Source organism: Cavia porcellus, unplaced genomic scaffold, assembly GCF_034190915.1.
Source record: "Cavia porcellus strain 051 isolate PalLab524CR breed Dunkin Hartley unplaced genomic scaffold, mCavPor4.1 scaffold_2, whole genome shotgun sequence".
NCBI lineage: Eukaryota > Metazoa > Chordata > Mammalia > Rodentia > Caviidae > Cavia > Cavia porcellus.
The window spans coordinates 89,989,637-90,016,496 of record NW_026947485.1 but is presented as its reverse complement, the minus strand read 5'-3'; the positions used below and the strand labels follow the sequence as shown (position 1 = coordinate 90,016,496).

Here is a 26,860-nt window from a genome sequence, read left to right as displayed (position 1 = left end):
CAGTAATGTAGCTGGATACAAAATCAATACTCAGAAATCAATAGCATTCCTATACACTAACAAAAAAATCACAGAGAGGGAAATAAGAGAAACCACACTCTTCGCACTAGCAAGCAAAAAAAAAAAAAGAAATATTTAGGAATTACTCTTATGAAATAAGTGAAAGACCTATACAGGGAAAATTATAATACACTGAAAAAAGAAATTGAAGATAATCTCAGAAAATGGAAAGACAACCCTTGCTCATGGATAGGAAGAACAAACATTGTGAAAATGGTCATTCTCCCAAAACTATTATACAGATTCAATGCAATCCCAATAAAAATACCATCAACATACCTTATAGATCTAGAGAAATCACTCCTAAAATTCATCTGGAACCAGAAGAGACCTAGAAGGCAATTCTAAGCAGCAAAGGCAAGGCAGGAGGCGTCACAATCCCTGACTTGAAGTTATGCTACAAAGCAACAGTAGTAAAATCAACATGGTACTGGAATCAAAACAGAGCCGAAGATGAATGGAATAGATTAGAAGATACAACCACAACTACAAACACACTCAACCACCTTATCTTTGATAAAGGAGCCAAGTAGGTTCACTGGAAGAACGACAGTCTCTTTAATAAATGGTGTTGGAAAAACTGGCTCTCCATTTGCTGAAAACTAAAACTAGACCCATGCCTATCACTATGTACTAAATTAAAATCTAAATGGATCAAAGATCTAAATATTAAAGCAGAAACACTAAATCTATTGGAAGAAAATTGGGTAGAAACCTTGAAGACATAGGGATAGGTAGAGAATTCATGAACAGGATTCAAACTGCATGGGAAATACTTCCCAGAATTAATAACTGGGACTACCTCTTATTAAAAAGTTTCTGCATGTCAAAAGAAATCTTCAGCATAGTGAAAAGAAAACCCACAAACTGGGAAAAGATCTTAGTGAACTGTCCCTCAGACAAAGGACTTCTGTCTAAAACATATAAAGAATTAAAAAAAAACTCAGACCCCCAAAATTCAAAGATCCAATCCAAAAATGGGCACCTGAGATGAATACGCACTTCTCAGATGAAGAAATACAAATGGCAAATAAATACCATGAAAAAATATTCATCATCATTGGTCATTAGAGAAATGCAAATTAAAACCACACTGAGATTCCATCTCACTCCTGAAAGGATGGACAGGGTCAAGAAAACCAACAACAACAAATGCTGGAAAGGCTGTGGGGAAAAAGGAACTCTCCTGCACTGTTGGTGGGAGTGTAGACTGGTACAGCCTTTGTGGAGGTCAGTCTGGAGATTTCTCAAAAAGCTGGGATTGGAAGCCCCATTTGTTCCAGCTATTCCACTTCTAGGCATATTCCCAGAAGAACTGAAAGCATCATACCACAGTGATATATGCGCACCTATGTTTATAGCAGCACAATTTGTAATCACCAGATCTTGGAAACAACCCAAGTGTCCATCAACTGAGCAATGGATAAAAAATTGTGGTATTTTTATACAATGGAGTACTACTCAGCTATAAAGAAGGATCACATTGAAATATTTATAAATAAATGGGCGCAGCTTGAGACCATACTCATAAGTGAAGTAAACCAAACTCACATGTGTGAATACCGAATAGTTTCCCTAGTATAAGAAATGATTCTAATATATAAAAGTATGTGGTAATCATGATTCCCCATTATGTGGCCTTGAAGCCTTATAAAGTTTTCACTTATTAATTGGAATGGCTTTATTCTGGGCTGCTTGATATTATTGCCTGTAATGAAATGAACAGCTATTTTGAAGAAAACAAGACATCATAATAGCTAGTGCTGATTTAATATCATCTTGTTTTGAAGCCCCACCAAACTATTGCTCTTATGTCTCCTTTGGTTTTATAATGTTGTATCTTGCTGGATTTTATTATATGTGATAGTATAAACAAAAATTTTTATAGGCGAAGAGATAATATAGAAATCACTGTTCGTTTTTCTGTTAGCTGGTTCTAAATACCCTGTAATACTTTCATCCACTTGAATGGTTTCACACTGTCTTGATATGTTTGATGCTATGGTATACAAAGTTACATTCAAATATTTCAAGGAAAAAGACACTATGGTAACTACTATTAAGTCGGGTTATTTGGTGGTGAAGCACTAGGTTGCTGAAATTGTCATGCTTTGACTTGTATTGTTATGTTGTTATGTCCTCTTATCTCAGTCCCCCCTTATTTATTAAAAAATTATTTATTATTTTTTAATTAAGGGGAAAAAACAAAAAAATTAGGATATATTATAGTAACGTTTTTGATTTCTTATTAACTTGAAGTCTTGTATTACTCCCACTATCTTGTTTTGACTGATTAGACTCTGATCTGTTCTGTTTGATAGTATCAAGTTTGAGGGTATAGGTAACTACTTTGAAGGCAATAAGATTCACTATGATGCCCATTTTGGTTTGACTATTATCTTCTTTTGAAGTCCTGTAATGTTAACAATGTTTAGGTTTTATTGGTCTTATTCTGTACTGTTTTGTTCAACTTTATTATACCTAATGACATAGGCAATTCTTTTTTTAAGGAAGCAAGAGGCATTATGATAACCACTGTTGATAACCTTGTACTCTGTTTTTACATCATGTGCTATGTCTATCCTTGGTTTTGACTGACAGCTTTATTTTGTCATATTTGGTTGTATTGTCTTCCAAAAAAAAGTAATAAGAACTATGGGAGTAATAAAACTCAAAATGTGTAAATTTTGTTGTAAAAAAGAGAGGGAAAAAAAGTGCTCTAAAGGATACAATTGCAAGTGTGTTTAGTTGTGTTAGGATAGATAACCATATTACTGAGTTTTTGTTGGATCATTGAACACAGCTGTTTGCAGTCTCACTGTTTGAATGTCCACTTTGTATGCTTTGATCCTGTGACTTGAGCAACTGTTTCTAAGATGACAATGTGTAATCTATTAACTGGTGATTTCTTACTGTTTTTTTTTTGTAGTTCTGTATTACTTGTACCCTTACACTGTTTTGTTTTGTTTTTTCTTTTTTTCCTTTAAAATAAAATTTAAAAAATAAAGAAGGGGAAGTGGAAGCATCCCCTTTTCACCCTCTTTGTTCCGAGCACTATATTGGGGGCTCTTTGTTTCCATGAAGACCAAGTCTCTTGGTCCTTCAGTTCACCAGTTCAAGATCCAGTGACTTCAGCCAAGACCATAGGTCAGCTAACATCCACAATAATGAGTCAGCTCAGAGGTGGAACCCAGGCACAACCAAAGCAAATGCCAGTTTTCAAGCCATTTGTGTATTTTGGGGTTGTGATTTGTACCACAATAAGCACCAAAATTAACATAGATGGAATAAGGAAAAGAAAAATTTAGCTTACTGATGATGTGTTGTATAAAATTCAATCCAATAAGGAATAAGCACCTACAGTATGCTACATAAGTTGTGTCAAAAGGGGAAAGACTGAACACTTTTCAAATGCTTAATGTGTACTTTGAAGGAAAGGCTGTGTCTTTTTTTTTTCCATTGTATCATGTACCACAGTGCCTGGCAGACATTGGATTTTTATGTAAATCAATGAATGTCTCTGGGTACTCTGTATATATGATACAAGTATCATCAGTTTCTCAAAACACCTAAGGTAGGTGGCATCATGTCCATTTCACAGAGGCACAAACTGACTACCAGAGAAATAAACTATGTAAGATCACAAAGCCAGTATTTTAATAATCTACTGCTTGTAACAGTTCAGCCCAGAACTTAGTGGTAGAAACTCCTTATGTGCTCATATTCTGCAACGTGGGCCAGCCTTAACCGGTAGAATGTGGAGTTTGTATGCAGATGCAGTCATCTAGAGGCTATAGTGGGGCTAGAACATACACAGCAGCTTCACTCACAAGGCCAGCCTCTCAACTGGGATGGTTAGATTGGCTAGGGATGAGCTATCTGTCTTTGTCACCGAATATTTTGATGGCCGAACATTTGTCAAGGACTCTCTTTGGTCTCTTTTTCCAGCAGGGTAATTGGACTTCCTCACAGCATGAGGACTAGCTTCTAAGAGGACCAGCCTCAATATGCCAGCATTTATCAAGCCTCTGTTCGGATCATGCCTGCCAAGGTCACACTGAACAAAGCAAGTCACATGGCTAAGTCTAGAGTCAACATGGAAGAGCCTTCCAAAAAAGCATTCTCATTGGTAGTGTATTCACAGGGACCCATGCATGTAACATTTTTTCACTGATAGTAAGCGGCAGAGCTGAGAATCAAACTCAGATTGCCCTGATTCCTGTTTCTCAATAAGTTTTATTATGAAGAAACAAGTAGTAGTGCTGTCTGCAGTTATCTTCCCCAACCCTGAATTGCTTTATTGTTTTAGAAGTATAAAGGAAATGGCATTTGCGTTGAACACTGGAGGATGTGTAGTATTTCAACAGGCACAGACAAAAAGGAAAGTGGAGGCAGATACTTGGAAGCAATGGGATGGCTTTATGGGACACTGAGTGGTGTTGCAGAGGAGTGGAAGAGGGAATAGAAGATAACCCTGGTACTGTGCACCACCCACAAAGGTGTGTGATCTTAGCAAGGAAGGGAAGCCACAGGAGGTTTCTGAGCAAGAGAATGGTCAGCCTTGAGTACTAGGAAAGTGTTCCGTCAACAATAAGCTAGACAGACCAATAGAAGAAGAGGTTAAATGAAAGAGAGATGGCCAAAACTAAAGTAGTGACTGAAAAAACAAGAAGTAGGTCACCTGTTAATGAAACTCTTAAATATTCTTTAAAGTCCAAGCCAGGCTTTCATCATTATTACACCTTACAGGAATTGTTCCCACCCCTGAATTCCTTTAATGGCATGTAATCTGTGTGTCAATCTAGCACACAATCATGTATCATTAAGCACCACTCAGATTATTATAGATATTAGTGACTTTTGTCCCTAACCAATACATATGGTCCCAGAGAACAGTACAAACCCGTCAGGCTGCCTAATAGATGGGGAATAGCACTATAATGGTGAACAAGAATCAAAGTTTCTAATCTTAGTTGTGCATACTAAGTATTGTAAGATAGAGCTTGCTATTTTTGTAAAGAAAGGAAGCAAGATTAAGTAGCTTTTAAGAAGTCCTCTAGCAAAAGATAGAACAAAGTCAGAGTCAAGTACTTATTCACCCCACAAATAGTTTTTGAGTGTTCATTACGCATCAGGCACTCTTTGCTAGCTTCTGGGGATACAGACCTGGCTTGATTTTTAGTTCTGCAATTGTGTCCTTGGAAAAATAATTTAAATTCATGGGCTACACATCTATATAAAACAGAGTAATTTCTACCTTGCAGTGGTTCTAAGGATTGTGACAAAACACATAGCTTAAGGGGCTCAGGGAAAACTATGTGACCCCCCCCCAAAAAAAAAAAAAAAAAACCCAACAACCAACTTTGATATAGAGGCCACGACTGAAGAAAACACGCAACCCAACCAGGTGTCATGGTGAACATTTACTGTACATCAGGCTTCACAGCACTTAAGAGATTTTGTTTGTTCTTCTGCTTCCTTGCTTTCCCTCAATACAGGGCAACATCCGACCAGTCCCAATCACACTGCCTTCCAGAGGCAAAGCGCTTGTCAGTCCTTATGGATCTGAAAGGGGGAAAACGCTAGTTTTCTTTTCAACGTCTTATTTTAAGGATGTGGCACAAGCCCGATGTCAGGGGTGGCCACAGCGACCCCTCCCCCAGCATGGTGGTACAAAAGGTCTTTGGTTTTACCCAGAAGGCGGACTCAGCATCACAGGACACACAGGGAATGCCACAGACACACTCAAGGACTCTTGGTCCATGGCGAAGGGAACGAGGCTTAGGTGTGAACTGCAAAGTTTATGGAGGAGGTGGCCCACTGGAGACCAGCACCCAAGCAGAGCACCTTGCACCAGGCAAAGCGAGCTGGCTTGGTATCTGGGCACAACTTGGAGGCATGATGAGGACCGCGGATAAGCTGTGGCCAAGTCACAGCAAATGCCAACCCATACATCCCCTACTTCTAGTGAAGTGGAGGCTGAGGTAGGCAGTACTGAAGACTGTCTGACAAATGCACGAGCGGGCTGCCAGGCTTTGAGATGTAGCCATAGCTACATTCCTCTCTTCTGTAGCTGTCTCCTTTTTCCCACGTTCCTACTCAGTACTCCTTCCCTCCAGAAGCCCTCTCTGCTTCCTCTCTTCTGGAACCAACTCTTCCCACCATAGCTTGCCGACACAGCACAGCACGCATGCGCAACTCTGAGGCGCAGGCGCAGTCGCAGCACGTTGGCGCGGCGGCGCGGGGGTTGGGGAGAGTGGTTGGAGGGAGGGAGGGTACACGTCTCAGGTCCCTACCAGGTGCCCGTAGACGTCGGCAGGCTGGAGGTAGAAGGTGGAGTTGAGCAGTTCTTCCAGCCTGCGCGGAACGTCGTTCTCCCGGTAGTACTCCATCGCCTGCTGCTTCAGCTTCTGCAGCTCCCTAGTGGTCCCACAGCTGCGGCCGCCGCCTTCTTCCCCCATGGTAGGAGATTTAAGGCTACAGCGGGGTTTAGCCTGGGGGCCCGGTAGCGTCCTCCTGTCACTAGGCAACGCAGCGAGATCACGACCCCCAAACATCGCGAGTCTTCCCACCCTGGGTTCTTTAGCGGCGAGAGTCTTTCCTCTTCAGGAGCGCTGGTCGTCTGGTGTCTCCAGTGCGCTCTTCTCTTTTCCCCACCAGGGATTGACCCGGGTTAGGCTCCGAGATTTGCGGTTCCCCGCTTTGTTTTTCCACTACTTTTCTTGACGATTTTGCAGATGGGGAAACATTTAATGACCTTGTGATGCACGTTTTCTGGAAGCCGGGAACCTTAGTCCCAACTTCGGCTGAGGATCCGCGTTCGGTGGCGCGCGAGCTTCCCAGGGCCCCCATCCGACCCTTCGTTCTTTGCATTAGTGATCTCCGGGTTGTGAGGACGGATGTAAAAGCCCATGATATCTTTACCGAGTTGTAGAGGTCCCAGAGATTCATTCATTCAGCCTATACGTACTTATTAGACAACCTCCTAGGAGCCAGTGTTCCAGCTGGGCATACCGTGGTGTCCCTGGGAGACTGGGGATGGGGTGGTGAAATCATCCTGAGGAAAACCCAGTAGGAGCCGAAAAATTTAGGAGCAGATTTTAAAAGATAGTTAATAGTTTGGCCGGGCCTTGGTGGTGCAGGGTGTTGCGGGCAGGATTTGGGGAGGCGAAGAGGAGTGGAGAAAGGACATTGGGCCCCGTTTCCTCCAGAGGACAGCCTGCATCTTGTCATTTTAGGTCCAAATGTCTGCCTGGCTCCATTAGTCTCTTAGGCGTCAGATGCAGTTACAGAACTTGATGTTCGCATCCTGCTCTAGATACTTCCACTGCTACAGGAGTGGACAGAGATGGACAGGAAGTTCTTGCCTATTTATATTCCCGACATAAGCAGTTCACTAAACGTTTCAGGCTGTTTTTGCTTATCTGGAAAACATAACCTTACCCATTCAGCCTGCTTCACAAGTCACTGCATAAGATAAAGAAGTAAGCTAGAAAGTACCTGGAAAAAAGATGATTATTTTCAACATATGCACATATGGATATAGGTGAATAGAAATGTGACTCGTATGAGTACTTCTGTGCCAACCCAGATATCTACTCTCCCCACCCCCACACCAACTTTTTGGTATTTTCTCTGAATTTCTTGTGAAATAGCTTACTTTTGGTGGTGAGAGATCACCAATGAGCTGCTTTCCCCTCCTTGCTGATTGGAAATCCCAGGTAGTAGGAGCTAAGGCTGAGTCAGTCTCACATCCACTGCAGATTCCCAGCCCTTGCTGGGACAGAGCATGTGCTCCATTACGTGTAATGTGAACCTTTATCCAAAATTTAAACAGCTGCTGTTGCCCTTGGTCTCATTCCACCTTTGTATTTTCCTCATATGGTATCTCCCAACGGGAGGTAACCTTCACTGTCCTTGAATGTCCAGGTCAAGTCCCACATAGTCAAAGAAACTGTGCTCCACACTCCGGCTCTCAGCCTGGCCAGCCTTTCCTTTCTTCTGGACTCCTCCCTCCTTGCAGCCTGGGCCAAAGTGTTCAGTGATCAAGGATGTCTTGACAGCATTTGACATTTTAGTGAAAGATTGGGCCTGTCCCGGGCTGGGATCATCATGTCTCAGAGGCTTCCTGGTATAAACAGGAGGCCTGTAAGTTTTGTGGGAACAGGAACTTGGTCTCTTGTTCACCCTGTGAACACCTGAGCATCAATACATTGCCTGATAGAATAGAAAATGCTCAGAAAATATTTGTTGGATAAACAAATAAGTCATGATTGGATAATAAATGCTTAACACCTAAATATTGTGGATTGGATTAATATTGAATCCACCATGCTAGCTGGAGCCAATATTTGTTTTTCAAGAATAATGAGAAATACAGATATAAAATAGTCTGAGGCAAGACTGTGAAGGGAATAGAATTTCATTTTGTAAGAGTGGGAAGTAGCCATAAATTTCTAAATATAGGATGGTGAGATAGAAAGGTTTAAAGGTAGCAGTGGAGAGGACTGATTGGTGTTTTGGTTACATATCAAACAAGTATAGGTAGAAAATAATGTAAGTGTAATGACCTAAACAACAACAACATAGCAGTGGGAAAAGATGGATGAACGAATAGAAAAGGAGGATAGAAAGGCTTATGTGTGATTGGGTTGGGCCTCAAAACTATTGAGAGCAATGTAGAATTCTGCTGCAGTTGTCAGAAATGGGAAATGAATTTTTTTTGAGACAGACTCTTACTATGTAGCCCAAACTGGCCCTGAACTCTTGGTAATGCTGCCTTAGTCTCCTGAATCCTGCGATTACAGGTATGCCCCACCACACCCTAGGGTCATCTGGTTTTGATGGGACATGTACACTGGGATATAGATGTGCACTGATGGCACGGAGAAAAGGAAAAATTGAGGCTGCAGGAGAAGACATCTCATGGAGTTTCAGATTGCAGTACAGTCCAATATTCTGGAGAGAACTGAGGGAAAAAATAAAGACCTAAATTTTGGGGAAGAAACAGATTTAAGGGATAGGAAGAGGGCAAAGAGCTGTAACAGGTAAAAGGATTTAGAGAAAAAGGAAAACCTTCAAGTCCCAAAGTCTGGAGCTAGGAGTTTTGGGATTGTCTCAGATGGGTGCGGGTACGTTTCTGTGTGTATGCATAGAATAACCTGAAAGGAAGTATTACAGTATGTTAGCTTGTTTTTGATGATGGCATCAAGAACAAGTTTTCTTTTTTTCTTTTTCCATATTTGTAGTATTTGGTTTTCCTAAAATGAATGAATTATATAACTTTGGAAATTTTACAGTAAACATACTTGAGGAAAGATGTTAAGTGAAAGGTTATAGGAGGACTGAAGAATGAGAAAAGAGTATTAGAAATTTAGTTGTTCCCTTAAAGTCTTCTCAAATAAAAAAAAAACATGAAAACAATACATACATGCATACTATGCAATTCTGCTTCATTCAACCAACAAATATTTCTTGAATGCCTGTCATGTACTAGGACATGTACTTGGCACTGAGGAAAGAGCCGTGAATAAAATCTGTATTTCCTCTCATCTGTTTGTAGAATTTAAAGTCTGATAGTATTCTGGTAGCACTTAGATGGAATGAGTCTTTGTATAATAAACTAAAATAATAGATGTGAAAGCCCTTTGAAAAGTTGATATGCTGGGGACTTATTAATAGCCTATTTTGTTGACATATCTAGAGTCAATAAAGTATTCTTAAATATTCCAATTTTCTTATTTCCCATAGCTATTAGAAGCTATTGTAGTCAGGGTTTGCAAGGGAGTAGATCTAATATAGGACACAAAATTTATAGGATTATAATATTTACCCAAAAAATCAAATGCAGATGAGTGCAAGAAATCTGTCCTCACACTAGAGACCCACAGAATTCAGCTGTGTCTTAGTTACTTTTCTTAGCCCTGTGTCTTAGTTACTTTTCTTTCATTGCTGAAACAAAATACCTTGACACCCAGAGTTAAAGGAGGAAAGGTTTGTTTAGTTTGTAGAAGTTTCCATCCAAGCTGGCTCCAAGGCAAGGTGGCATGGCAGAGGGGCAACAGTTGTAGCATGACAGCAAAGACAAGAACAAAAGAGCAAAACAGGCTTCTTTCTGCCCCTTTTATCTTATCCAAACTTCTGGAATTAGAGTTGGTATCTATCTAATCAGTAGACTGATCCAACAATCACTCACCCTTAATTCCAGCACCATTATTCCCAGCATTGGACTATAAATCAATCAAAACTCTAGATTGGGCTACCTCTGAAAAGCCTTCCCTGCCTTGACTGCATGAAGCTTTGGTGGGGGGACATTCAGACACAAACCATAACACCCTGGGTCCTACAGCAATGTCCCACAGGGGTCTAGCTGGAGGTCTAGAGCCTATGACAATATCTCACGTGGGTCAGTATCAAGGATCAGCACTGGGAAGGCCCAAGGACAGGTAGTAGATGCTAGAAAGTCTGTGCTGGCTGCATGAAGGATCTATGCCAGAGGGCAATGGAGCCAGGAAGTGACATTCAAGGTGAAGACCAGAGCTGCTCCTCTGATTCAAACAGCCAAATTCCTACCCTGAAAGCCAGCCCCAGCAAGCTTCTCCAGGAAAATTAGCAGCACACAATCCATCCCCACCCATTCTTCTTTTATGCTTGTTGGCAGCAATCCTCAGGTGGGCCTTCCAAGGCCAGAGCCATGCCAACTCAGTTCAACTGGGAGCACTGGCATTTTCACTGTAAAATGCATATACACATTTTATACATATGTATTTCTTATTTTGGTACCTGGGTGACTATATTTCCATTTCATAGGCTAAGTGTCCAAAGGGGCACTTTCAAGTCATCAGAGTATGAAAGGGGTTGAGTGTGGTGCTAATCCTAAAAGGATCGAGCTGGAGAGTTCAGGATGGAAGAGAAGGAAAAGTCAAGAAGAACTCAGGAAAAGTAGAAAGTTCCTGGGAGAAATCCACAGAGAGATATGGGTCTGGGCTTTCCAGAAGAAGTGGTGTGATACTGCTGCTGTCCAGCGAGTCGGTGCCTGGGCTAGAAGGCATGTGTGACGTGAACCAGAGACCGTTTGGGCCTAACAACCTAGGCTGGAATCCCAGCTGACCCGAAGGTCTTTACATTGCAGTAATCAGAGTGCTTTTGACTGATCTGTGTCTCTTGACCTCCGAGTACGGAAACTCCTTTTTAACAACAAAAATTAAGGTGCCTCTCCATGTAATAGTTACATACAATGACTATAAATAGAATTGTCCTTTTTGAGGCCTTTATATTTCAGCCATGGGACTGTTGTATGTATGAAAAGAATACACACACTGGCAAGGTCTCCTTCAGTGCTGCGGGTGTGTTTTGGTGTATGTGTGGAATTGTGGGTTCCTTGCAGAGTCCATTAACTTCTTAGTGATCTTGTTGAGAACCACTGAACTGCATTGAACGATCTTAAATCTCCTTTACTTTGTAGCTCAAATTCAAAACAAAGTATCAGGGAATATTTGTCTATTCCAACCTGCTAATGAAGACCTTTCATAGAGGAAATGAACCCTTCTTCAGCCTGCACTTCAAAAAAAAAAGTTTCTAAACTATGTCAGACATTTCCTAAATGAATGAGGATAAATGAAAATATATTTGTTTGTTTGTTTCTTAATCCTATCCGTCCGACACCTTCATTGAAGTCAGAATTTGCCATGACTTTAACATTCAAGAGAGATTATTTAGATATTATTTTGGAGTTGCTACCAAACGCTTGTTAATTCTTCTTTCCTGCATTTGACATCTGTGTTCAATATTGTTTTCACAAGGAAGTAATGAACTTGACTGCAGGTGCCCTTAGTCATAGAATCATAGAAACTGATGACAGAGTAGAAGGAAAATACTCTCTTTTCCTCATCTAGAAAGTGAATAATGTTAACCTTCCCCAGCTGTTACAAATGAGAAATAAGATTGCCAAACTAATTGTGAATATAAGTAGTTGTAAATTTAATGTGAATAAAAGGAATGATTTGACCAATAGAAAAAGGTTTTGATTTGTTTTTTATTTTTTCATTACTGACATCTTCTGAAAGTAGTCATTGCCACTGTAGTAGGAATAACAGCAAAAACAAAAACACAATAGCAGCCTCTCTTTGGTTGAGCGCTGTCATGTTCCTGCAGCTTTACTTACATCATGCCATTGAATCTGCAAGAGAGCCACTAAAAATAAATGATTGACTCAAGATGACACAGTTAATTAGTGGCAGATGTGGAATCTGAACCCAGGCCTCATTGCCTCTGCTGCCCATGCATTTTCTCTTGTGCCCATCTGCTTCTCAAAGATAGACCGCTGTTGGACTGTGCTCTGTCAGGTCAGCTGTAGCTGAGCGCCTGAATTTCCTCTCTGGAGCAACCACCTGAGTTGCTCATATTGGGATCTTGGAGAAGGGACTCTGGGTAAGTGCTGATAATCTCTTGATCATTGGTTCTCAGTTGGAGCTGTACCTTGGAATCACCTAGGGGGATTGCTGCTACTAGATTCCAAATGCCATTCAAATTTAAAGAGATGTATTATCTTTCTTTCTTTTTTTTTTTTTTTTTCACTGCTGCCCTGTTGAAAATATTAAGGCTTGGGCTTTTCTCCAGACCTATTAAATAAGACTCTAGAGGATGGGACTCACGTTTTAAAAATATCTGATACTAATGTGCAGCCAAGGTTGAGAATCACTGCTCTAAAAGATTTCTCCATGAATCAGGTCAGAGGGAAGACAACTAAGGCTTTATTCCTGCAGAAATGATTTGCTAACAGTTGTGGCTAACAAGGCTGAGAGCTGCTGGGAGTTGGAATCAGACTGCAAAGGTTCAAAGCCTGGTTTTTCCACTTTCCAGCTGTGTGATCCTGTACAAATTACTTAACCACTTTGAGCCCATTTCTTCATTAACTAGTACTTTCGATTTCATACTTTTGCTATGAGAGCAAATCAAAACTTCTTGTAAACTTCCTGTTGTGCCTAAAACATAATGTTTTTACCAAAAAAAAAAAAAAAAAAAAAAAAATCAAGGAAAAAAATTTTTAGCCATTTTTCAGTATTTGTTGAAAACCTTTATTTAAATAACTTCAGACTGAATTGGATAAAAGGGAAACCCCACTTTTAAAAACAAATATTAGTGACCCTTTAGGGTGACTAAACCTCCAGGCAAAGTATCGCTTTTGTTTTAACCTTTAACGTTTGCATAGGATTATAAAGTTGATGTGCCATTTCGGCCTTGCTTTACAAATGAAGCAGAGAGCTGCAGCCATGGTTATAATGTGTTTGAACTGGCATCCCATCAAAGCTGTTTTACACTCAGCCTTCCGGCCATTTGTTCAAAAGCCTTTGACACTGGAGTCCCAAAGATACTGTTGGAGATGCTATGCTGGCAGTTTAATTGGTATTTTTCAGGGAATAGACACACGGTGTCTATATGGGCAGAACAAAATTGGAAGTAGGGCAATTATCCCAACAGTAAAGCAAAAAGGAAAAGATGGGTGGCAAAAGAAATCCTTTAAGCAAACTATTTGCCATTTTTAAATAGATAACTTTTTACCTTTATAGAAGTAAGTACAAGTTAGAGTTATTTTTGTAGCATGAGTACAGGACTAATAAAGTAAAAAAAAAAAAATACATATAAAATGTCCTACAAAAGCCAGGTCTTATAACTGGTTCTTTATTTCTTAACATACAAGCCTCAAAACAAGTATTGGAAATTCAATATTGTGACTGAAGAAAACGTTAAACTTATTTTCCACATAGAGGGCAGCAAAGAAGAAAAAGAAATCCAAAGAACAAAAGAATTTCAGTTAAGTTAGGTGTTTTATTAAGTTATGGCTGAAAATGTTTTCTGTTGCTGTTGCAAATGTCAGTTTGGTTTGTGTTGTGACCCCTGGGAGTTCTGTGCCTTCCTATTTTGTGGTTGCACTTGAATGAGAGTTAATAGTTTGACTTTCGTAATTAAACTTAAGAGCCAGATTGAAGGGGATTTTAACTTCCCTGAAAATGTACTTTAACTTAATCTGCTTAAGAGGAATTATCTGTTTCTTATTAGCAAAATCAAAAGCCTGGCTCTGCTTTATCACTGAGGATGTCTGTATGCCTGGCCATGAATCTTATGGTAATGTTTAAAGCCTCAAAAAATTATTTGGGGTTTTGAAAAATTCAGTTGTCAAAAATTTGGGATTTTATTCTTTAATTGTTGGCTAAGCATACGATGGCTCTTATTTTGTAGCGTTACTTATTATTTGGTCATTCCGCCTTGTTTTGCCCTTTGGAAGTACAACATCTTGTCCTATTTAAAAAGATTCATAACGATTTCTTCCTGTATTTAAAAAAAAAATGACTAGCCACAAATACAGCGAGAATTGTTTACTGAATATTTTGGTTTGGAGAAGTAAATTTCAATTGCTTTCTACTTTAATATTTTAGGTAAATTTCTTAATACCAATTTAACTGCATTTTTTCATATGTGACAATCCTATGTAAGTTGTTATTGAGCCGTATGTACTTCCAAAATTGCTATGGGTGATATATGCAAGTGACTAAAGTGTCAATTTTCTGTACCAAATTTTTAAAAATACACTGAATAGTGTTGAACATAGCAAGGGGTAATATGTGATTGATCCTGTTAGTGTGTCAGTCAGTAATAAAGTTGTTAAATTTTGTGATTGTGCATTTAACATCTCAGGTGGATATTACATAAATAATAGTGATTAGGATGTTTTTTAGAAAAACCACGTTTTCATTAATACTTGGAGAAAAGTTTAGCAAAGATGAAAGACTGAAATATTATTTCCAAAGTGGAAATGCACTTAATATGTTATTGACATACGACTTTTTATGTGTCATATGTAATAATGACATATGTCATCAGTGACATTATATTATATTTGGCCAGGGTGTAGTTAGCATTACTATATTTTAACCACTCCAGTTTAGGAATAAGGAAGTAGAAGATAATGTAACATATATGTACTCCGAATGGAGTGAAGAGTTGATGTGTGTTAGGATACTTTTGTGTGAAGATAGTTTCACTTGAAATAATATTGAGGAATAAGTGAGGTTTGAAATAAAGTGTTTGGAGGCCTGCTCTGATCTCCCTTTCTTTCGGTGTGTCCAGAGACTGAGCCCAGGGGAGCCCTGCAGTAACCCCGTATCACACCGTCTCCCTGCCCTTGTCCAGCTAGCAAAGCCCCACGAAGGAGCTCTGTGTGTTTAGCAGCTACTGTGAGAGTTTTGTCAAGATGTGAGCTGATTTATCAATAACTGATTGATTTCAATATCACTAAACAATCCTAGGTAATCAACTTAAAATTCATGACCAAATATTTGCACCCTAGTCTTATACCTGATGAGGATTTGCAAATAGAGATTGTGAAACTCTCAAAACAGAGAATTTCATAGATGAGAGCCATTGCAGTTAACCTCAGACAGAGGTACCTTGCAAAAAAAATTTTTTTTCCTGTGTCTAGAATTTTAAAAGCAAGAATTTCTGTTTGAGGGAGTTAGAACTAGATTTCTTTTTGATATAAAATTATTCCATGCCAATGCTTCTTGGGAATTATCTTAACTTGTGGATCTGACTTGAACTTTATTTTCTTTATAGCCAGGCTGACAGAAGTATAAAGTTTCTGTGTTGATTTTGAGAGTACAGAATCAAATATAGTAGATTCTAGGGTAAGAACAAAGAATTATAACCATGAGTTTTATTTTAAAGAATATTAGGAATAAATAAAATGTTTATCATTTTATAAGCTCTAGGAAGAGTGCATTTGGGATACCATCATTTATTGCTTCACTGAAAATACAGCCATTCCCAACTCTTAACAAGGACCTTTGCAAGAAAAATATCTATTCAATTAACTTTTTACATACTGCTGATAAACCTAATATTGGAAAATTAGCTGCCTTTTGGAGAGATAATTATAAATCTGAAAAAGCGGGAGATGTAATCAAAATGAAAAACTCAAAATTATAAAACCCTGTAATTTATGTTCACAGGAGACTATCTCCAGATAGTATTTGTTGTATGTGAACAAAAAGAATCTCTGTGTCTGTCTGTTAATGTGTAAGTGCCCAAGGCCTCTTCCCCTGAGTTCCCTCTGTAAGCTGTCTAGGTTTGCCTCAGATTTCCTGGAGGCATGCCTCAGACTTTTCACATGTTTTCAAACCCTAATGTCAAGGGAGGAAAAAAAGTATCCTTCTTGGCATGTATGGCTGGTGGGTCAGATCTGCCCCACACAAGTCTGTACCCCTGGATTAAGGCTCAGCTGTAACCTCAGGTTTGGCCACTGTGGTTATTGCCTTTATGATAGTTTGGCCTTGCTCTCTAAATTTAGACTTGAGGATTATACACGTCATGCTTTTCTGTCTCAGCCATTTTTTTTGACAAAATGTATAGGTAAAATTTTGTTTCGTTTATAGTAAACATCTGTTACTAGTCCTAGGGCATCAGTCACACTTGGGCTGATTATTAAAATCCACCCATTTCCATTGGATAGTTTAAAATAAGCTGTAACTCTGAAAGGATATGATTGGAAGGAAGCACTGTGATCTCCATCAAATGGAGAGCAATAAGAATATGGAAAAGTCCTTGGTCTACTCAGTGATTTCTCACATTGGAAAGAAAGGAAACTTTGCAGGTGGAATTCTGGAAAACAAAAAAGAGCAAGCCTTTCACCAAGGAAAGAGTTAAGCCTGTGCTCGTATAACTCCAGTAATGTCTGACTTCATCATAAACTACTGTCAAAATGTTAATATCATGCAAAGACATAAAATAGTAAAATGTTTCTCTTCCCTTAGCCGATGATTTTATATTGATTCAGGAACCATGATGAAAAGTTCAGGTTGATATAATTTTCTATCTAGAATATATGTGCACCTTATATGTTGCATACAAACATTTCAACAGGTGTTATCACCCATCAATATGATGGTAGTTTTTTATTGATGTAAAAAGGATATTAACATTTCTGTGTGTTACATTTTAGTGGATGAGATGTGTGTCACTAACAAATATAAACACAAGGATTTACTAAACAAATAAAATGCTCAGGTTGAAGTATCTGGACCAGTTTACAGATCTGAATTATGAAGAATGTTAACAGTGACTACTCCGACCAATCACATATTAGCTCTGGAATATAACTCCCATCATTCTTTGTAACAAATTCATTTAATTGATTAAGTGTGCATTACCATAGGAACAGTGCAACATTTTAAAATGCATTTTCTTTCTCTGTTCTTTTATTTTTAAACACAAGCCCAACCCCTTTGCAAATCTTGTTTAGAATGAAGTTCAGACTTACTTAGCTTAAGGCTAATTTATACCTTTTGAAGTCAGATGTTTTAAACTGTGCTATGAAGAGCCCTATGATGTGTAAGTTGTAAAGCCATTTTGTTTTCTCTGAATGGTAGACCTCTTGCATCACAAGCTAATATAAATTGGAGGTTGGAAAAACGAAGCTGGTACTGTGGCAATGGGCAGTTTTGACATTCTTTCCTCTGCCTAGAGGTTTAGATTGGGGTTTTTTTTTTTTTCTTTTTCAAATTTTCCTTTGTCTCTTTTCCAGAAATACAGGGAAACTGTTCAGATAGCCCAGGCACACTCTCAGTGTGGGTGTTCGTGACAGGACACGTAGGTTGGGTGCCAGCAGCCTTCCCAGTGAGTTCAGCTTCCCGAGCTGTTTTTTACCAATAGGGGTTCCATTTCTATCCCCGTAGTCCAGCCTCCCCTATTCTTGGCTGCAGGCACTTAACCCACTTTCCTGTCTTGCCTGCGGATCTCATAGGAACAGCTGCTGGAAATAACTAGTTCTGCAGTTGTACCATTCAACTGCCTATTTCTCATCATATGAAGCTTTTTTTAAGATAAGGGACCCAGAATCAGGCAGAACTTTGGGGGCCATTTAATTCCATATTTTATCTAGTTCTATATTATCTAGTCGTATGTTTAAATATCTCACAGACAGGAATAACGTGTTTCCAATATAAGCAAAAAATTTTTAAGTTTCTGATTGAAGGCTTTCAATATAATTCTTCCTATCTAAGGGTCAGTTTACTTAATGGGCTTAAAATTCAAGAATTTTCTTTTTTAAAATTCTCTTCACTATGTAAGAAGATGAAGGGAAATTATTTTAAAATTTTACTGTATATTTTGAGGTAGTATGTGTAATTGCCCTAACTGAATAGTCAGTATATTCTGACAATATTAAAAGATTTTAAAGTATGGAATCCCAAGTTCCTAAATTCCACGCAAAAAAACCCTTACATCTATTTGCAGTTGAGGAATTTTTCCCATGATGTTTTACAAGGTTTAGATGTCAAAGATCCTATGACTTTTTCAGATTTGTAATTGCAGTTAGTCTGTTTAAAGCTTTACACGTAACACTCTGTATACTCTTTTTAGTGAGCAAGCATATGTTTTTACTTTAAAAAAAAAAAACCAGTACAGTAATAGGCACATCTACTTCCCTTAGTTCATCAGCTACCCCACCCCAAAATTCCAAGGCTCATCCTGACAAAGTGATGGATCTGACCCTTGTTCCCCATTGGTAACAAGCAGTGTGACACACGGCAAGCAGTGCTTCCCACCAAGTTCACCGAGAAAGCCTGTCCCTTATTTAGACGTGAACTTAGACTTCGCACCTGTCAGAGGAAAATGAAACTGTCACTAACAGGTTCCATGTTTATTTCACTGGCAGGTTCATGCCTAGGACAAAGTGATTTCCCCCTAGTGAATTACTTCCCCAGCATCCGTGTGGCAGTGGCTGCTTAATAAAGCTATTGATGGAAACTCCTCAAGTGTGTGGTCCCTGTTCCCACAGTGTATCACTGCTGCCGCCAAGTGACAGGTCTGAAATACCAGCAATCCCTGCACAATTCCCAGCATCAATTCCTCTTTCTAAAACTAAGCACCTCCAGCCTCCTAGATCAGGATATTGTCTTCCTCTTTCTCCAAATCGCCCTGGGTTAGTGTGGGTGTCTTTTTGAGTTCTTAGTTTCTGAGGAAAGAAGGGCATGAATGATTAAGAAAATGTTTTCTTTCTCAGAAAGAATATATCTAATTTTTAGAAGAGATTTTTATTCTTAAAGGTGCCTGGTTAGTTTCCCACCATCTCATGCAAACATCATACCGTACCACAAAAGGGAAATTCTGTTTTAAAAGCCTATCAGTCACACCCTAAACCTGTAAATTCCAGGAACACAGGATTGCTTGGAACTGTGTGCAGAGACTGTTCTCTGTAGCAGCCTTGTTCTTGAACTGAACTAAGAGCTTTTCAATTGCTGTGACATTTTCAGCCAGGGAAGTAGTGGTAGTTGCTGCGGAGCAATGTTTTCCAGGCAATTACTTTATATGATCAATGGAGCAATTCCTCTTCTAGAAAGGAACCAAAGCGATCAAGTTAAATCATTAAAGAGAGAAAGAGAGAGCGGGAGAAAGGATTCATCTCATTAGCAGGTGCCAGGGCTGCAGCCTCTGTGGAGGTGGCACACAATGTCACTGGCCCTTTAAGACAATGACTGTGCTCCCTCCACCATTGCCCCTCCCTCCCCTGTAGCTGTTGACAGGTCTAAACCTCCGGAGCAGCCCATTGTGGCCACAGTAGGAGGCACCTGCAGAAAATGTGCCAAAACCAGGCAGGGAGCAAGAGCTTTTCAATAAGCTCCACAGCTGGAGAGGAGTCACAATACTAAACAACCAGGCTGGGACCAGGCGTGTGATGGGAAAAGGGGTCAAGCCAGACACCTCCTGTAGGCTTTCTGAGCACTATATGGTTCAATTTGATGACATCTTCTAGCTGGCTTTTCTCTATTTGCTTAATATGCTGAGGTATTTAGCTTAAAAGCACTAAACGCTCCATCGTGATGAGCGGTTTTCCTTTTCTCCATTTAGAGTGATTAAGGACGTTTGGCAGTATTTTCCCTCTTTCTCTGCCCCAAACTAAGACTGTTTTCTTTTGCTTCCCTCTCAGTTAGTTACAGGCGTTTCCCACCATGCACGGCCTGGTGTGTCTTTAATTCAGGCACAAGTAAAGCTCTCCAAATTTAGGCTCTACCACCTTGGTGAAGCACATGTCCTCACCACTGGCGCACAAATCTGGAAGCTACACTCTTGCATTTCAACTCAGTAAACATTTATTGTGCCTCTGCTGTGTACTCATCACTGACTGCAGCTCTTCTGGAAATCCAGAGGTAGATAAGACTTGTTTTAATCCCGGGCTGTTTAAGGCCTAGCAGAGGGACTAAATAGTTACATAATCAGGAGTTTAAAGAATTTGTTTTGCACACATGCATTTGACTTAGTACTATTTACAGCCCTTTTGGGAATAAGCAGAGTAGAGAAAAACATATAAGGAGGGACCTGGGGTGGGTGGGGTGGCTTTGTCCAACATGCCTTGGGATCCAAGAGGACAAGCTCAATGCCATCTCTGCAAATGAGCTGTAAGAACCTGGCGTGGCTCCTTGATTTGGGCAGCTCTTATCTGTCCCTCTCTCCTCACATTCATACTGCACTTTCCAGTTTTCATGGTATTTCCATCTACTCTGTTCTTACTGGATGGAGTAAGGCATTATCTCTGTCTTACAGATGAACACATCTGAGACTCAGGGCTAAGCACCTTGCCACAACAAATAGGTGGTAAGTGCAAAAGCCCCTAGGCACTCAGCTCCTCTGAGCCTTCTGCCTCTCGGTCCACTTTGCCTCTCTTCTGCCCTGGGCTGCCTCTTCAGATTGCCAACCTGCAAGAGCGTGGGATTTAAGAGCAGTGCAGAAACAGATAAAGTGACACCTTCACAGTGAAACTCTTTTCCCCCTCCTACAGATGGAGAGTGTTGGCGTGTACGGATTCTGTGGGTGTAAAGCAAAGAACAAACTGAAGTGTGATTCAAAGTGGGAAATAACTGCTGCAGGTAGGAAATGAAATGATTTGTGTAAGTATCTGACTAGCGTCTGGATAATACTGACCCCTTGAACGTTGTTCCTTTCGAGAGGGACTAGGTATATTTAGCTCTGGTACCTTTAAACTTATGCGCACAGATGTTTTGCTCAGTTGCTATGGCACAGCTTGCTTTTTGGAATGCCAGCAAGTGGGAAGAGGCTTGAAAGAGATACTGTCTTAGAGAGAGCCGTAAGTCGGGAGATGAGAGGGATCCTGGAATCCTGGGCAGCCACGCTTAGCAGCACAACTCCGGGAGCATACGTGGCATCAGTAGAGCCTGCAGGGCTCGAGCAGCCTCCTCCCTCTCTTTTGGTGTCCCTGGAAGAGGGTTTCTGTTTGGGTGCATACAAAGGCAGAAAGAGATGGTCTCTCTGTGTTCTGAGCTTGTTTGTGCCTCACGGTGTCTCTCTCCACAGAGGACTGGTTCTCTTCCTCCTTCTTCCTCAGCATCTCCCTCCAGTTCTGGGAAAACAAGGGAACTATTCATGTAAAAAGAGAAAAGAGTAAGGGGGGCGGGATGCCACCGACAAACTCCATTGAAAGCCACGGGCTGTTCATTTACATTCACACTTTTTAAAAAATGTTAACTAATGATGTTAAATGGTTTGCCAAAGGTCCTGGCAGGTCACTTGTAGAAGTGTCATTTCTGCCTAATTAGGGCTCTTGTAGCTGCCCGGGGCCTCCCAGTGCAACCAGTGACAAGCAAGAGCTGACAGCTTCAATTGGTGCCAATAGGAAGGTTGGATCGGTCATGTTTTCCAACTCAGCCAGGTGTTTGCTGAATGGGGGAGGGGGCTTGTGAGATCTGAGCGCTCCTATGATCCTTTCTCTTTTACTAAGCTCCCCAAGTCCTTCCTCTTTGCCTGTCTTGTCTTGTGTCAAGGTCAAGAATGGGCTTTGCTAAATCAGCAATTTGGGTTATCTCTGGGAGGTCATTAGCAGTTCCAGCCCAGACACTCAAAATGGTCTCAGACCCCAGATGCTAATTTTTTTTCTTCCTAAAAATCAGATTGTAGGAAAAGAAAAGGAATGATTTAGATAGTAAACAATAGAAGGACAAAACAAAACAAAATACTCCCAGAAAGCTTACAATAGCCATCAAAACGCTAAACTTCTGAAGGCCTTGCTAATAATAACTGCTCAAAGAGTAAACAGCTAAAGCATCTTACCAATACTTTAAATATTTGAAAAAACAGACAGTGAAAAAATCCCATTAGTCTAATGGGTTGTATAGTACTTGTATAGTAGTTGCTCAGTAAACAATCCATTGTTTGATTCAACTTTGCAGAAAAAAAATTACTAGACAGAGTGATTCATAGAGATGCTGTTATTTTTTATGTTTGCTTTAGCCATTCTTTTGAATCACTCTGAATTTCTCAGTTGATCATGAAGTACATATACAGTTGGTGCCTGCCCACATTATGGGCTGATATGAGTCTCTTGTTGGTTTGTTTTGCGTTTGTAACAATTTAAAACGAGCAAAATTCCACTGGTGCTCAGAACCTCCAAGATGCAGCCACTGCACTACAACAATGGGACCCTGCAGCAGTGCTGGAGCATGATAGAGCATAGATGTCCAGAACGTGGATTCACTTCCCTGGTGGGACCTGCAGGGATGGCCACACCGCACTGGAACACAAAACACACACACACACACACACACACACACACGCACACACACACACACACGCACACACGCACACGCACACAAACGTAAGGGTGTGTTAATAGGTTTGTGAAATAGACAGTGGCAGGATTAATACCCAGACATTTGGGGTCATTGCTGTGTTAAACTAAAGGAAAAGCAAACTGGAGAAAACAGTGTTTTGTTTTATGAAAATCTGAAGCCAGATCCTCACATTCCTCTGGGAAGAAAGGGAGTGTCTAAAGTGCAGGTGTTTGAAACTTTGAATTTTCAGCTTTCTATTTCCTTGTCTAAAGATACCCCTCCCACCTACTGCTTCTGTTTTCTCTGCGATGAGGCTGTGAAAAGTGGGACCAGGAGAACAGATTGTTCAGGCCTGCTGCTTTTATCAAAGGAGTGTTAGAAAGATTAAATGAGACAGCACATTTGAGGCACACCTAGGGCAGAAGCTGGCACATATCAGGTGCCAGAGCGGTGAACTCTCTCCCTGCCCTCGTGAGTCCTTCCTGGTTAGAAACTGCACTGTTCTATGATGTCAAGTTATTTTCTCAGTCTGCTAGCAGTTGAGCTACTGAGTGAAGACAGACAGCAGAGGCTAATTCAGCTCTGCATCTTCAGAATGTGGCATGTTAGGTTCCCAAGACATATTGAGCAAAGAGAATTAATAGAATCGGCCAGCAGGCTGATGAGTGAACAAATTGATCGGGACATATTCCAACAGTTTGCTCGACCATCTGAAGCTCCTCCCTGTCTTCGAACTTCCTTGGTCACTAACTTCCCTTGAAAAATTCCATAAAAGGAGAGATTCCATTAAAAGGAAAGATTTTTTCCCCCTTTAATTTAACACCGCATTGCCTTCAAATGCCTGCTGACGTTTTGCCCTACTTTATTTTTGTATGATTCTTTGAAACCGTAATACATGTTCATTTTTCTCATTTGGGATGACCCTCTTTGTCTCTCTTGCTCTCCCGTGGGCTGCTGTTTACTCATACTGCTTTCATCCTGTGTGTTAATTCGCTCTCAGGAACAGTTCTAACCCCTGTGTTGGCTCGGCCCCCCACACCCACCTCCCGCTCAGCCCTGACCTGCAGAGCTGCAATGGCTATCTGTGAGCTTTGAGGGTGGATGGTTGTTGTGTAGCTCTTACAAGTGCTAAAAAGTGGCCACTTAACATTCTCCTCGTCATTTGGAAGATGAGTCTTTAAAAATCATTCTGGAAGGGATTAGTGATGAAGAAAATCTTCTGGAGCATGTAAATCAGCATGGAAAAAATAAGCCAATTAGTAAAACTAAAACAAACAAAAGAAGACTTTTGAAGACTTGTGGGCAGAGGAATAGATCCTGTGAATGACCATGGTCCTCTGTTTTGTGGCACTGACATTCCTGATGACTGATCACCACCATGGTGACCCTGGGTTTTCAGTTAATTTTACCTATATCTTCTGAAAGGCGAATCTGATTTTGTTGTTCCATTGTTGAAGGCTTTTTGGTGTCTCTTCCACATCTGGCTCTGATTTCTCCTGGATCTTGAACCCCTGCTCTGGTTATATTGGTCTACTGCCAGTTCTCTGAACATGCTAGAAAATTTTGTGCCTTAGGGCTTTCAAACACACTCTTCCATTTATTTATTCATGTATTTATGTATGTATGCATGTATGTAAAAATGAGGTCTTGCTATGTTGCTCAAGTTGGTCTAGAATTTGTGGGTTCAAGCAGTCCTTCTGCCCCAGTCTCTTGAGTAGCTGCTGCTGTGGGCGTGCCCCACCACCCTCAGCCTAAAACTTTCTCACCCTTGGAATGAATTCCTTTCTCCCATTTGTTCTGACAAATACCTGTTCCTTGAAAAGACTGAACTCTATACCACCGCCTCCACAAAGCTGTTCCTGATACTTTCAGGGTAGATGAACCCTTCTGTCTTTTGCAGCCCCTAAAGAACCTTATATTTTCTATCACAATAACAGCAACAGTATCAGTAACAATGACAGCTTTCTTTTACGCAGTGCTTTTTGGGTTCCAGGAAGTATGGGGGCTTTCACTTGTGCTATCACTTGAACACACCACTCTATGAAGAAGGCAGTATCATAGATATTTAATTCAATGATGAAGATCCTGCAGTTTACTTTTAAATTTGTTGTCACAGCTTCCAAGTGGTGAGCTGGACCTGCTGGACCTGAACCCAGCTTGCATGGCCCAAATATGTTACTGACCATCCTCAAGGTAGAGCTGCTGAGTCACTGTGAAAGCAGTTTTCACTTGGTCTTCCTCCTGCACTGTGCACTCATTGAGGCTGTTAATGCTCATCCAGCTTTGTGCGCTGGTGCCTCAAGAAGAGCCCTTGCATGGCAGAGACTTTTAATATTAGTTGAATGAATAAAACTGAGTTAAATTATAAATATGTATATACATATTCTGTCTCTGGCTTCCCTTGCTCTCTTATATCTATATATGCATGATTATACTTTTTATATGCCTTTTTCATATACAGATGTGTACACATAGATATTTATATGCAAATAAATAATGTGCATATAACTGCCTCTCTTGCTATATTTACATACGTATACATGAAATTTGTATGTATTTAGAGGTGCATCTATATTGTCATTTCACATTCATATAGGTACCTATCTTATTTTACACGTGTATTTATATGTGTATATACATACAGTGGTATATGTGTATAAGTTAGTATATATTTCAACATAAGTATATATAAGTGGATCCATCCGTGTATTTATATCTGCAAAGTGAGCAAGAGAGGATGTACTGCAGCCTGGAGGAGTATACGGGTGCTCACATGTCTCCCTGTGAGTGTGTGCTCCTCTAGTGTCGTGTAACGGGGGATGCAGCATGGATCTTGATCTGCGTGTTCTTCAAGACGGACCTCAGGCTCTCAGTTCTGCCTGCATCATGCTCTGTATCATGTTCTATTTATGCAGAGAGCTCTTAGGGGAGGAGGCCCAGGGAGAATAACATTCTTTCCCTCCCCTTGTGCATGCTGTCTGGTACAGAGACAAGTCTCCCACCCCATCATTCGGCCCCTTGAGCCTGTGTTCATGAATGATGATGCACATGGATGTCTTTCTATGCTCTGAGCACTCACAGTACCCTCCCGGAATGGGTTGCTCAGTATGTAAAGGACCAGGTTGAGAGTTTGCTTGAGCTCCAGGCACTAGGCGCAGAGTGCAGGTTCAATGATAGCCCATTCAAGGGCAGTAGAAAGTTAAATTACCGTTTGTATCTCTTACATTCTTTTTGGTAGAGGGAAAAAGTTGATGTGGAATTTATATGCAAATGCTTATTTGACATGGAGTTCACATTTAGTTTGTTGTATTTAATGGTAAAAATCCTTTTTTAAAAATCAGATCCCAGAACTCTAAATGCTCATATCTTATCTGTTGTTCTACAGTAATTTAACGGCCCCAGGTGAACCACCTATCTGTCCTGTGACTGACCCTTTTCCACACTCAGGCCTCTCTCTCAGCTTCTTTGCCTTCCTACCTGGGTTCTTCCTCTTGGCCTCACTTTATCCTGATCACCCTTGAGAATCTCTTCTGCTGGGGCACAGACTATGTTCCAGACTTCCAAACGTGTCTCCTAGCATGACGGACTCTGACAGGACATCTGTCAGATGAAGACGTGGTAAAATTCATGAGGGTATTTCTTATGCTTTATCACCAAAGTAGTCCAAATTGTAGAGCTGAATTAACAGCTACTCCTGTATCTGTGGTGTGTGTCTAAACTTTTCTGATTTATTTTTAAAATACTTGTATATTTTAGTGTTCTCCCACAAAAGCAAAAAATTGAGAATACCTTTATAAAGCATGCCTTTTTAAATCATTGATGCAGGAATGGTTTGTATGTGTGTCCTGTATGGTCCCACAGGCTGCGGGATGAAATCTAATGCTCTCCTATCCCCATCTTGAACTTCTTTTTTCCCCTCTGGTGGTAAGGGAGTTCAGGGCTTCATGCATGCTAGGTAGGTGCTCTTTCACTGAGCTACAGTCCCAACCCCTTGAAATTCTGAATGCCTCCAAAGAGGACTCCTGCATTTTCGTTTTGCACTGAGTCCTTTCTTGGTGTTTATGGCAGCCTGGTGACCACAAGGCATGGAATTATAGCATTAAAACCTTAACATGAATTCATCTATTTCAGCCTACTTGGGCATGAGGAACTGGGTGCTTTTAAGAAAGGATTCTGGGCTGGCA

General features: G+C 40.4%; 2 protein-coding genes across 3 annotated transcripts in view; one reads left to right on the top strand and one right to left on the bottom strand.

Annotated features, from left to right (window-relative positions):
• The window catches only part of Eno4 (enolase 4), a 30,894-nt gene extending 23,720 nt beyond the window's left edge, over positions 1-7,174 (bottom strand). The window contains exon 1 of the mRNA XM_003479321.3: positions 6,357-7,174. Within this exon, the coding sequence (XP_003479369.2) occupies positions 6,357-6,617 (261 nt within the window). The 5' untranslated portion in view covers positions 6,618-7,174. The remainder of the gene's footprint in view (positions 1-6,356) is intronic.
• The window catches only part of Hspa12a (heat shock protein family A (Hsp70) member 12A), a 154,437-nt gene continuing 133,957 nt past the window's right edge, over positions 6,381-26,860 (top strand). The window contains exons 1-2 of one of the 2 annotated variants that reach the window (XM_063244814.1): positions 6,381-6,522; positions 20,891-20,978. In XM_063244814.1, the coding sequence (XP_063100884.1) occupies positions 6,520-6,522; positions 20,891-20,978 (91 nt within the window). In that variant the 5' untranslated portion in view covers positions 6,381-6,519. Of the gene's footprint in view, positions 6,523-20,875; positions 20,979-26,860 lie in introns of those variants that run through there. The other variant, XM_063244815.1, reaches the window with a different exon arrangement.